Here is a 14331-nt window from a genome sequence, read left to right as displayed (position 1 = left end):
TTCCAGTGTGTGTCAAAACAATGAGCCGTGACCCCCAGGTAGCTATGGTTTCTGAGGGAAGTCCAGTAATCTCCGGTGAGCGCAACCGTGTTTGTCTGTCTTATGTGGTGTTCAGACCAAACGCGGATGGCACGTTAAGCGCGAGTGATTAACATGTTAAGTCAATGCGATTCGAGTTGAAAAATCTGAACATTAGCGAAAATTCGCGCCGCGTTAACCAATCAGGAGCTTACTCTAGTAGTGAGGTGATTAGACGACGTAGCGAGCGGAGGGAGAAATCGTTGCTGTTTGTGGACACCCGGAGCTGTATGATTCTTTTTCTTACTTTTATAGAAACAGAAATAAAAAGGATCTTGCTTGAAAGAAAGAGGTCGGAGAATCTGGCAAGTTGTCAAAAACGATCTTTACACAATTTGAACAATATATATTAACGAGACTGGAGCCGCCTGGCAGAAGCCCCTCCCATGACGCGAATTCGCGTCTGTAATGAAGTGAATTTGACGCGCGAATGAAGCGAGTAAACTCAAAATATTCAAGTGTCCAAATACGCGCAAATAGCGCAATTCATTCGTGCAAGTCGCGTTTGGTCTGAACACACAGTTAATGCCTCTATGACTTTAGCTTTCTCCTCTTCGTAGGAGTCGTGAATCTTGCTTGTAATAGTGGCTCCCGAAGGTGGTTCATATTTATAATCGATAGATGCGATGCGAATAATTTCAAGTAGACCCTCGTCCTACACTACATTAACTGGCCTACATGCTGTAGCCACCCATTTAGCTATCGATGAGGTGAGTCTATTGCTTGTGGAGTTGTCCATCCGTCTCCGCTGAAAACAATCGAGTGTTGTCTGACTTTGGCGAGGGGGCGGTGAGCTCTCTGGATCAGTTGTATGCTTCGCCATCAAGTGAAATTTTTAAACTCGACGTGCTGCGGTGATAACTTTTTATAATAACCAATTTATAACCAGTTTATATGATAACCAATTAATTTGCACTAATTTTGAAAGCCCTAATTATTACACAGTGTATTGTTTAAAAACATAAAAAAAAATTATATCAGGGTTCCAGACTGCCACCAAATCGCATTTTGCGACCAGTTTTCAAGATAGCATAAGTAAGACCTGCACATTTAGAATTTCTTACAGTTTATATTTCAAGTGGTAAGACGAGTAGATCTTGACCCCACCACCAGTGTAGGCTGTGTGTGTGTGTGTGTGATTCGCGATTCTTGTGCGGGTCACAAGTCACTGATGTTTCCCGCTGCCATCGCAGATGCGGACAGTTCAGGTCGTCATTGACAAGTTAACACACAGACTGCGCGACTGCGGTACTATGATTCACTGTTTGCTTTCACTTTCTTCACTTTCGAATGGATGAGCTCGACACATGGACAGAATGTCATACTGTTGACTCTGCTGTCAACTTTTGTCATGCTGTACATATACGGTATGTGCGGACGATGGCGGAACCTCCTGATGATGAAATTTCGCCATGCAGAGAAACCTGCATCATGCAGCCAACATCGAGATGGCTGTCAGCCAAAGGCGATGGAGGATGTCATCGTCTATCAGACCAACTTTAATGGTGACAGCCCATACAAGTCACACACACAGCTAGGGGTCAAAGGTGACCGGCCCAAATCAGATGTATTTTTGGAATGCTGTGAATGCAATTCATTGACAACATGTAAGAAATGCATGTGAATTTTTCACAGAAGACTTCCTTATGTTGATTTTTTTGTGTAACAGTATGCCTCTCCTTCAGCATATGATGCACTGTAGACTGTATGCATTACAGTTTTACTCAATTGCTGACATACAATTCATGAAACAATTCACCATTTTCTCAGCTATAAACACATTCTCACACCTATACACCAACTTGTACAAATGCCACACAAAACAAAGGTTTAACCATATTCTAATTCAGAAAACAAATACTATAATGAACAAAAGTGACGTGATGTAAGCTCAATTAGCACATATTTAGCCATCAGTAAACATTCACTAGCAAAACTGATGACACACCATCAGAATCTCATGATAACATGTAGGATTACTGGCTTAATAAACCAGCAAGAGTGATAGTTTGCGAACCAGCACTGGCTGACAGATCACACCATTATTTCAATCGATTCGATTTACTCTCCGATACAACACTCCATCTACCATTCTCCCATAGTAATCTTCCAACGTCCACAAAAACACCCAAAATTTCCAACATTCCCTGTATTGGACTGACTATCACGAAGGAACAAGTTAAGAGTGAGCTGAGGAGGCTCCACCAGAACAAGGTTGCAGAACCAGACAGTATATTCCGCGGAGTCCTGAGAGACTTCTGTAGAAAAACAACCCAGCCCATCCCTGTCTGTATTAGTGATTGTAATGTGGAGAACGTGGACTCTTACAGATACCTGGGGTCCACACTGACAATAAACTCAACTGGTCAAAAAACATGGGAGGCAATTTACAAAAAGTGCCAAAGTCAACTCTACTTTTTGCGGAGACTAAAGTCCCTCAATGTGAGCAGTAAAATGCTTCTTATGTTCTACCAGTCTGTAGTAGCTAGTTCCCTCTTCTACGTTGTGGTGTGCTGTGGTGTACTGGGAGTAAATGTGTGGGATGTCAACTGACTGAACAAACTCATCAAGAAGGCATTGTCTGTCATTGTAGAGGATCTGGTTCCGATAGAGTTGGTTGCTGAAACAAGAATGATGTCGAAACTTTCGACCATCATGGACTGCAACTCTCACTCTCTCCATAATGTGCATGTATACTGTGTATATCCTGTGCATTTTTTGTGTACCCAATGTAGATTGTTTTTGTATCAATATATACACTCTGCTCTTTTAAATTTTCTATTTAGATCTTGTGTATTCTATGTATATTTGTACATTATTATAATTTATTGTTTTACACTTGTTGTGATTTTACTATTGTGTACTGTACTGTTGTGTTTTCGCACCGGGGATTAATAAATGATCTATCATCCTAGAATCATTAACAGGGCTTTATAACACTAACAGTAAACATACATTAAAATAACAGTACACACTAACAGAACTTTATAGGAGAGAACTTTCACTACTCTGTACCCAGTAAACTCTACCACATAGACACCCTAAAACTTGTGATTGTAAAACATTTTTTTATTTTGTAGAACTCATAGACGACTGCTTATAGAAAAAGAGCATGTTTTGTCGGAAAACCAAGAATAGTAGACTTTGTTTTTTTTTACTTTTCTTGTCTTGAAAGATACTCTACTACATCTAAGATTACTTGACAGTACTGTAATGATTCTTTTTTTTCCTAAAGTAAATTTTTGCATTTTGCTCTATCTGCACTTGTCTGGGGGAAAGTTTGTTTTTTCAGCAAGTTGAAGAAAAAGTGGAGAGCAAAATTTTGACCTGAAAATATGATGTTCATGGAACTGGGTGAGAAGTTACGGATGTTTAGTGTTTTGAGAAGAGGAGCCATAGTTTCAAGAAATGTTTCTAAGCAATCGAGAAAAACTGTGAAAACTCTACTAAATATAAGCTGTATGCATCATAAAATTATATCTTCCACTTAATTCAGAAAGGCACAGATCTTGACCATGTTTTTAAAAATGATAAGTAACTAGATGAGAGAAAAAAAACATGTAAACCAAACCGTTTTGGTTTTCTCATGAAACCAGCATTTAGCCCAAATCTAATACACTTTGATGTATTAACCATGCCTGACATCATCTCGTTTTGCTAGTGCCTCCTGTATGTGCATATTTGATCACTAGCTAACAGCACTTCTCACATCCCCATCATCAAAGGCCACCGTCGTTTGCCATTGATGCATTCTGCATGACAACAACTTCCTTTTCATGCTAAACACCCTAACAGTGTCATTACTGGTGACCTTGTGTGTTTCTGTGTGTAAAAGTGTAAAATAGCATGACAAAAACACTTTTACACTCTTTAACACATGCAATGTATACGCATATTTGCGCCCAACGCAACTCCACGGCAGCTTTATCTGCTAGTAACAACAGAATTCAGCAGCCAAGACAATTAACTCGTTGTGAATTATTCATGAAAACTGACAGGAAGGCCTCAAACTAAACCCCCTGTGGAAATGTTAAGCTGCATAAAAGATGATTATTTCATAAAAGTGCTTTAGATTTTCTTAGCATTTGAAGGAGGCAGAATCTCAACTAATCTATAATGAAAAAATATGCTGTTAAACATAAACCATCTGTGATGTGACAAAAAAAAACATGTTATGCTGTGCAAAGTCAAAGTCTTATTGAAGTCTAATTCGGTTGTATTGGTTAGCAATAGTTAAAGCATTAGCCTACATGAACTGAAAATGAGGAAAATTTTTTTTCAGAATGTAATAATCTATGTTAATGTTAGTTAATGCCATTACACCTTTCATACTTAATAAGACTTTCATTTAAAAACATTCAAAGGCCTTTTAAAATGACTTCTAACCCAAAATTATAATGTCGAAGCCTCACTGGCTTCACTGATTTTCTAATAATGGCACCACAACGGGCCTGAAGAACCAATGCGGGTATTAAAGTACCTGGTCGTGATACTGGTTGCTGATGCTCACCCCACCACAGGGTGCAGGCAAGGCAGTGGGTCTCTCCAAAGGGCAGCTGGACTCTGGGAAGGGCAGGGAAGGGGCAACCGGTGTGGGGTGATGATGGTGGTGAAAGTGGTGCGAGTGACTGTGAGAGTGCTGGGCACCGGACTGCGTCGAGCCGGACTGCTGTGTAGTCCCGCCCTGTAGGCAGCCCGAGTGGGTGTGTCCCAGGGAGATGTGCCCTGAAGAGGGTCCGCTGCAAGGAGAGTGCTGGGGGCAACAGGAGGGTAACCTGGGCATCGCCACCCCAGCGTTTTCAGCCGACATGTTCCTTCTGTTGTCATCTGATGAACAAAAACAAAGAGGAGGTGAAGAGATGTACAAATAACATATGATTGCCATTATCTATTACGAAATAGTTTACCTTCAGTGGCAGTCGTGTTGGTAACTCTTGGTCCTGGCACTCCACTGTGGCTCTGAGCTGCCAGTGTGCTATCAGGGGCAGCTGCCGAGCAGCTACTGGAGGGACCAGGACCCTCCTGCGGCGATTCTGAGGTACAGGCATTACGAGAAGAGGAAGATGATGAGGAAGAACTGACCAGCTGTGGGTGTGTGCTGTCAGATGTGGTTGGCACAACTGTAAGATCTAAAGATGGTTCAAAACAACCACACAAACAAACAGAAACATGAAGAGTGAGCCTTCTCTCAGACTGAGCTCTTTCACGGTCATAACTTTAAAGTGGTGCAAATTAGGGATGGGCATTTAAAGCAAAAATAATATTCGAAGATCGATGAGAACTATTCGAAAATTATTCGAAATTCGCACCCCTCCCACACCTGGACGCATTTACAGTATTACACGCACACAAACGGAGAGAGAGAGAGAACATTTACGCTTCAAATCAGTATGACGGCACACTGCTTTATGTATTATGGAATATCCAATCTTACGTTAAGCAATACATTAAAATAACGTGCTGAAACAAATATATTAACAACCGAATGACCGCACTTATTAACAGTACGTCGATCAGCATCAACCGCTCATAATGCTAGGACATTTCCTTGTAAAATATGAGCATGCACATTTATACCAACTAAAAAACAGAAGTGTGAATAATCAGGAAAACATATTAAAGCCATAAAGATTTTAGACAAGACTTAAAACGTGTTAAAACATATTAACCGAATGACGGCATTTATTAACAGTTCGGAGCGATTTCATGCATTAATAGTTCATAAGGCTTCAGTTTCAATTGTCATGAAAATGTTTCTGCAGTCTGGCAGTGATCGTTTTTCCAGACTAACAGTAAACTCGGGCTGAACAAACTCCATTAGATTTTTAAAACCCTCTCCTCCGACAAAGCCGATCGGAAGCATATCCTTAGCGATCATCTTGCTAGTTAGAGCCGTTATTTGCTCCGCCCGTTTGGGATCCAAATTGGTTGGTCTGACCATAAACTAGCAACTGATTGCTGACCTGTGGATGGACCTGCTGGGTGCTTCGCCCTCAAATGATTGTGCATCGTAGTTGTTGATCCACGATAAGCCAGCTTTGCATAGCCCAGTTTGCACTGCACTTTATTCTCATTCATTTTATTAAAGACCCCCACACACAGAACACATTTTTGATATCAATTTAGTTTCCGTTATGCCACGCGGGTCTACAGTGTGCGTAACTTCGTTACAAATTCTTGTGGGAAAATGTTTTGCTCTACTGTCTCTTGATTGACAGCCTTTAGGTTTGAGGTGCGTTGTTATTGGCAGCGCCACCCTTTGGTAACATGAACGCATTACACGTGAAAACACGGCGAGTTTTTTAAGATCGCACACACTATTCGAAATTCGATAATTAAATATACTATTCGAATATTCGAAATTCGTGACTCATCCCTAGTGCAAATGTCTGCAGATGTCCTTCTCAAACTCTGGAACATCAGTATGTGTACATTTTCACACTCAAGGACCCATGAGGAAAGCTGCCCATTGACATTCCATTGTGAGTAATCCGTCTGCTTTTCATGTTTGTAAATTAATTTCTAACTCCGTCAAAAGAAATGCAAATGCAATCATATCTCAGTCTGCTCTGGTCCCTTACCAACATCTATAGACCCCGGAGTCTTCTTGACAGTACATCAAAACAAACTATGTAAATGAGTTACTTCTTTGACAAACCTTGAAATTTAGAAAATTATCACAGATTAATGACAAAACCACAAGGACTGAAATTCTTTTTCATGACTGGCAATTTAATTGGTTTCTAAACTAGTACTGTGTCAATCTATGAAACCTTTGGCTGATTCAGCGGCAGCTTGCATAACAGACAGACTTTATTAAGATCCCTGCAAATGAAAACAGAATTAGACTAAATTACATACACAAGCAAAAGAATGCTGTTGCTGTCCACTGGTCTGTGGCTGTTACAATCTGAGAATGCTGTGCAGCTGCAGAGGCAATTCATGCCAGAATGCATGTTGAAACGGTATAGATTATTCATTATTACACAGACGACCGCAATCCACAGCACTGAACAACACCGACTGAATCTACCAGATTCATGCCTCGCCCACTCGCTCAGAGAGACAGAGTGGACTGCTCGCTCAAAGTTGAGTAGATTAGATCTGACATCTAATATTTCCCAAACCCACGCAGTGTTGAACGGGCTGCTCTAACTTTCATTCCCATCTCTTTAATCCAGACCTAAAGACCATCACTGAACCCCTGAAGTCAGGCAGACACTCGTCAAATACTCATCAAACCTGTTACGTTTCAATTAAAGCCTGAACACAGTCTCTCCCTCAAATTCCGGTCTCAGCCAAAAAAGAGTTTTTAAATGTTCTGGTTACGCAACGTGTATCTGGTTTCAGCCGTGGTTACATCTTATGGATACCTCTTACACTCGTTTATAAGCAAGAGGAAAGGTCATGAACGGGAACACTATTCAAAAGGCCTTTTCTTGTTGTGAAATGGGGAGATATTGAAATCCAGTTGAGGTCCTGTCTTTTAACTCTTTGGAATTTCTGATGAATTAAATAATTTTATATTCGTGAATGCAGCCAGTGCAAACATGTAAAGTATGGATCCATATACCACTCATGCTCCTTTTCCTTTAGAACTTTCAACTTCACAACATCATGACAAATGTGGTCAAGGGAGCCCAATATAAAAATACCTGAAACCTGATTAAAAAAAATCTATTAGCAACAATAATAAACCGAAGACCTAGATCTGACGTCTTAATTATCCCAATGTCCCCAATTGCCATGCACACTGAGTACTAATAGTGAATTACAATTATCTAGTTTTGACATCATAAGTGCGTGAATTCAATTTTCTGCATCTGAAAGTGACAGCATATGACGTCATTTAGATATATTCTTAAAATGGAAAAAACGGTTTTACAGTGGTTGAAGCCCGATTGAAGAGCTTTCTTTAAATGAATCTAGATGAAAGAAGGGGTCTCCTTACCATCCTCGTCCACGGTGAGGTCCACCACCTCTCCAGCACTCTGCCTGAGTGGCTGGATGACTGTGGACAGGCGATGGCGGCCACGCCCCTCCTGAGCTCGGTTCTGGGAACAGCTTGGACCCCAGTGCATCCTGCCATGACTTCCCACTGAGCGTGGCCTGGAAAACACACAGATCGTACTTTAGATTAACTTCAAATCAACACTGAAAACAAAGAATAGCATAATCTGGCCTGGATTCTGTTGGAGCAGGCTTGGCCTTTTGTTGTCTCCAGCAAACTGTAGAAGTGCATTAGTGCAAGCTGACATGAGAGCTAGAGCAGCCAGACGCAAACAAATATTATGAACCTATAAGAGAGTATGTGACCTGAACCTGAACCTGATTTTTTCCACACTCTTATAATCTGACATCGAAAAGAAATCAACAAATAAAAAAAGTCTGGTAACATTATTTGGGGCCTTTGAGAATACATTTAAGAAATAATTTTCATCATCTTTTTTGACCAACATTTATTTTATCTAATGTGAACAATGAAGGCTATTTTGTCTGAGAAGAGAGCCACTCCTCAAAGTCTGTGCTCTCTGGTGTAAACAGTGTGAGAGGTGGAGAAGCTTGTGCATAGAGGAAAGGGGAGGGGCCAATGTGACTATTTATTGTTATGCTGCAATTTCATGTAAAATAGATCATGCTCTTCTGCAAATAGCACATGCATTTTTCTTACTTCAAATATTCTGAATAAGCAACTGTACTTGGATATTCATAAAATGTCCAATTCATAAAATACATAAAACATATGAAGTTACCATGTTGCTATAGTTATTTTTAATTATTTTGAAATGTTAAATAACTGCTGTTTACGAGGTTGAGAATTAAACAATATGGCAGTTTTCCAGAATTCTACACAATTAGTCTGGAATTCTTCAATCACTCTTGGAATTCTGCCCCTCTGCGAGGATCCGATTCCAGAGGAGGGGCACAGCGGCCCCGACTGCCGTAAAGCAGAGTGCAACTGGGAATAGAGTTGTTCTCCAGGCTGGGATTTAGAGGTCTCAAGCCCCTGTGTCAAGAGAATGGGGAAGCCCCCTGCCGTCCCAACCTAACACTGGTGAGCCTGTTAACCACAGATTGCATCATTAAAACATCAAAACAAAATGATTACCAACAGGCATGGAGAGGGATTCTCCTGAGATTAGAGGAGCAACTGCAGAATGCATAGTTTCCTTGAGAACGTCCTTGTGTCAGTTATCTTGTACTAACATTTTACGATAAAGTAACTAACTTAGTGACTGTTTAATACAATAAAATACTGAACTAGATGTGCTGGAGCAGATGATATACTGTCATAATTTATTTTATCATTACTTTTTATTTACAAATTTGTAAATACAAATTTGAAGTTTAATTATCCATTTAACATCATCCTAAGGCCTAAGACAGAGTTTTTTAACCGAACACGCACACACACAAAAAACTTCTAGGTCACTGTAAACACACACAGATAATGAAGCTTCTTTAACTTCCCCATAGGGTCTAAAGCAAACATTCATAAATTAAAAATGAATACATCAAAAAACAGGAAAATCAAAACATTATTATTAAAGGTTTTAACTGCGGTCATCTATCAGAATTTAAACTCAAAATTATTTAAAATATATAATGCATCAAACCAAACGGAACCTTACATCTTAAGTCAATAGTAACTTGATATTAATTCTCAAAATAATTGCATATTTGCAGCACTTCTAATAAAATCACACCCAATACACCCAAGGGCCCAAGTTTGTAAAAGCTTTGAGACTATACGGACACACTGCGAGTGCAAAGTAATACCTGCACCTGTCTGTGACAAGGATCTGTACCTAACAAAATCACAGGCAGGCACAGAGACATCCATCGGGACCTCTCTCTACTTACCCACGATCAGGCCTGGGATTCCTCTGTAAATTATACCTGCGTGGCATTTGGATTTTATGGCAAGGATAGGCTTTGTAAACACATGAAATGATAGGGAGATGTCTATGAGAAAGGGTAGAATTATTTGGAATTTGAGAAATGTGGGTCTTTCTCCACAGTGTCTTTCTTTGCAAACATACTATAGGGATTACAGCGAGAGCATGTGATCAATGTGCTTTTCTGAAGCGCCCAGAAAGGTCAAAGCAAGGGCTCTGTGCAGAGTTGACATTTCTCAAGGGCTCCATTAACAGTAGGCCAGTCATTCATTTCAGCAAAACACACAAGTCAAGTCCATACAGAATAAACAAAAATACAGTCCATACAGAATGACTTCATTTTGCTAGATTCTGCTTTTAAAAATAGTGCTATGATGACAAGAGGATGGTGAACCAGAGTCATTTAAGAGGATAACCGGCCAATCATAACAGCATCTTGATTTCAGAGCCACATAAATACATTCAGGCAAGAACAAAACAAAGAACAACAACATGAACAGAGGCTTCCTTATAAAAATGTTTTTCAGTGGAAAAGCTTTATTGGTCATGTTTTTGACCTTAGGCACCCAGAGGCCCTCCTTCAGCTGAGGCAGACCCAGTCAGCATGGGGAGATGGGACTCATTACATGAGACCACTCTTGCTGCACAACACACATCCATCTCAGGAAGCACTTTCCACAGGCATGGCTGTAGACTACGGAGCGGAAGGGAGGAGAGAAAAGAGGAAACCAGAACGAGAGAGGGGATGGGGCTTCTTGATGGAGGCAAAAACTGAATCCTCCTGCCCTACATAATGACAGTTTAAAGTGCTTTAACGCCAGCAGTCATATTTTATAGCCGAGTATTCTACACAACATGCTGACAAAAAGAGGTCTGAGAGAGCTCTGTAACAGAGTTGAAGAAAGCTACAATGGGTGGAGAACACATCAACATGTTAAAAACAGTATTAGAGGTAGGAGACAGGGAATAGAGATGGGAAACTAAAAACAACGTACTCCTCGTTTCAACAGAGGAATATTACAGTGTACTCCTTCAACTAAATGATTGCATTTATTAGTGATTTTGACAGAATTACCGATATGATGTACCGATATGTACATTTTGGCTGATACCTTTCTTAAACACTGGAAGCCAGATGCAGAATATAAATATTATTATAACATTTTCTGAGACTGAATCAAATGGCAAAAAGTTTAAAACTGCTTTACAAAATAGGGCCAGATCTTTTTAGATAACCTAAATTTATTTAAATATTTATATATTCTGTGTTTTTTCTACACAACAGTGGTTTATTTGTCCACATAATTTACCGTAGTAAACTGCAGTAAAATTATTAGAATGAACTTTACTATAGTATACAGTGTTTATCAATTTAATACAAGGGCACTATAATTTAAAAAAGCAAATACTATAGTATTTTAAATACAGGATTCGGCGTCCAAATCTAGTTACATGGACTTAGTGCAGTGCACATTGATTATTGTCACATACAAGCAAGCACGACCACGACAAACGCACATCATCAATGTTTTGTTAATAAGAGTGAATGATCAAGACAGAATGACAGTACTGTACTGGATTTTAACTAGGGATGCTCCGATCCACCTTTTTTGCTTCCGATACCGATTCCGATACCTGAGATTCAGTATTGGCCGATACCGAGTACCGATCCGATACTAAGGTAACATTTTTAAAGTGCACAATTACTTAATAAACTGTGTGCATTGCTGTGCAAGACATCAAGCTCGACTTAACATTAATTTCCTGACCCCGTAAAACAAAATAACAAACAAATGATTCACAAATTTTGTGAATTATTTATTAAACCAGCAAAATAAAACAAAATGTTCACTATCTTAAACTTGATATTCAAAATTAAAGTGCAAATTAAGCAGCTGAATAAAATAACAGCTTCACTAGCTTGATAGACAAGTATTAATAAATGGAAACAAAATCTCTTAATAACTGTTATGTGCAAATATAATTTAAAAAATCAATGCACAATAAACAATAAAGCAGCTGAAATTGAGCAAAAAAGCAATAGCTTCACTGCTTTAGATATTCAAACAGGAATCAGCTCTTTTTAATGCTTTAGTCATTAAAGCAAAGTCCACTAAACTAAGCTAAAGTTTAGTGGAAATCAAATTTAACATCCAACACCGAAAGATAAACAAAACACTAGCTTCCCTAGCTTGTGCTGCACATGTAAAAATAAACGGAAAAAGATATAATAGTTTAGTCGGTGCAAATAGAAATTCAAAGTCAAATTATCCCCAAAACTCAGCGCATTAACATCTTTATTTTTTTCGTATACATGTTTGCAGACTTTTTGGTACAGTTCAGGTCTCAGTTACGCTTCACAATGTCGTACCGCGGCTCCAGGTGGTTTATAAGGAGTCTGAAGACATTGTTCGCAACGACGGACAGCGGTTGCAAATCCATTACCACGAAATTCAAAATGCTTTCAATGATTTTCGCTGCTTTCACACTACTAGATGGAAATTTCTGAATTATTTTCGTTGTCTCCTCCAAAGTTAGCTGCTTCGTACCGTCTCGTTTTAGTTTCTTCAGCTTATTGAACTCGGCGTGCTTAAATTAGTAGTATTATAATGAACAGCTTTATCACCACCCCTCGGAACATTTACTTCGCATGTATTGCAAACAGCGGTGTAACTTGTTGGCGTAGCTGTTCTAAAGTAAATCTAAATGGCAGATATTTTTTGTCGCTCCATGCTGTTCGCTGCTCAATGTAAGCTATGTTCGCTTGTTCACGCACACTACGTAAAGAGCACGTTGCTAGCGTATGATGTCACACGCTTCGCAAAGCACAGCCACGAGAGAGTTTAAGCGCCGGTGTCTCCAGGAACTTTTACATCGCCTAGCAGAAATTTTATCTAAGCTAGATCGGGTATCGGTGCAATTTTTTCACCGATACCCGATCTAGAATTTTATTCAGTATCGACGCCGATTTCCGATACAAATATCGGATCGGAGCATCCCTAATTTTAACTGCGAGCAGCGTACACCTGATGTGGTTGAACCAGAGGAAATTATTTATAATTTATCGGCTATAATATATCGGCCTGATTTAATAATCGATACCGATAACATTAAAATTGTCCAATTGGACGATAATTAATCGTCCAGCCCTACTTTTAATCCACAAAATTAGGCTCATTTTCCATATATTTGATCAATATTTTGAATAACGTGATGTGTTATAATATTTTTTCACACACACAATAGTTAAAATCACAGTTGAATGTATTAGTTCTGGCTGAAACACCTATTCTCAATTCTCAACCATGGCAGCGCACACACAAAAGACCCCCATTTTCCTCTGACCTAGATCACGTGATATTTTCCTCTCATGAGCTGTTATGCCTCTCCCTCCCCCTCCAGTAAAGACCAATCCAAACCACACCACACTCCACAGCATACACACAACCTGCAGATCAGCACTCACAAGCCTACATTCCTGCATACAAACACACACACACTGTCCCTTCACAAGTACACAGACACAGCTCTTGACGCTTAAGCCGTATAATGGCACAGAACCGACTGATTCCAGCAGCATTCCATTCCTGTTGTGTGAAACGTCATAATAGTGTGAACTTTAAGAAAACAAATGAGACAGCTTATCTTACTGATGCAGGGAAAGAGAGAAACATGTGCGAGTGGAGTAGGGAAAATCTGATTTAAGTAGAGATACATCTTTGATTTTATAGTGGATGAACTTGGTGTATGTGCTGATGTTGCTTGATATAACTGGACAACCTAATACACGAGAGCAAATTCAGCAGGCGAGTCATTTTAAAGATTATAAGGTGTTAGGAAAAAACCCTGTCTCCCTCTCTCAAGCTTCTCTAGAAGGGCAACGCCACAAAACACAAGCACATGGCACCAGCAGAACTCATGTGATCAAGTAATGAAATTCTCTTTCATCATGTGCCTTTTAGATAAACATTCCTTTAGTACTCTCTGACCCGATTTCGCCTCATTCACAACCTTTGGTGAACAACATGGGACAAGACCAGTAAAGAAACAGCCTGGAGAGTTACTCATCTAACCCCGACTAAATGATTCAGGTCCACAGATAACACAAAAAGACCATTACACCTCCAACGCACAGCTTGTGATGACGACAGTTCAGCGTTCATCTGGCGCATCTGAATGACTCTGCTAGCAGGAGCGCAGCGGCGGACGGCACTATTTCTGGCAGCCGTTAAAGGAATAAGGGAATCGAGCAATGACTCTCAGCTCGGGAACAGACGCCTCAATAACAATTAAGAGAGAAGCGGGACACTGAAATCAAATCAAGAGAAAACGCAGTTCAGGCAAAACCACATCA

The 14331-nt window shown here is 39.8% G+C and overlaps 1 protein-coding gene across 4 annotated transcripts in view; it reads right to left on the bottom strand.

The window, feature by feature from the left end:
* The window catches only part of rnf111 (ring finger protein 111), a 39485-nt gene that overhangs the window by 7056 nt on the left and 18098 nt on the right, over nucleotides 1-14331 (bottom strand). For all 4 annotated transcript variants that reach the window (XM_056748136.1, XM_056748152.1, XM_056748144.1 and 1 more), the window contains exons 4-6: nucleotides 8030-8187; nucleotides 4986-5207; nucleotides 4559-4905 (exon numbers count right to left, since the gene is read on the bottom strand). In XM_056748136.1, coding sequence (XP_056604114.1) covers nucleotides 4559-4905; nucleotides 4986-5207; nucleotides 8030-8187 — 727 coding nt within the window. The remainder of the gene's footprint in view (nucleotides 1-4558; nucleotides 4906-4985; nucleotides 5208-8029; nucleotides 8188-14331) is intronic.

This window comes from Triplophysa dalaica, chromosome 1 (assembly GCF_015846415.1).
Source record: "Triplophysa dalaica isolate WHDGS20190420 chromosome 1, ASM1584641v1, whole genome shotgun sequence".
NCBI lineage: Eukaryota > Metazoa > Chordata > Actinopteri > Cypriniformes > Nemacheilidae > Triplophysa > Triplophysa dalaica.
This window is presented reverse-complemented; position numbering and strand designations above follow the sequence as displayed.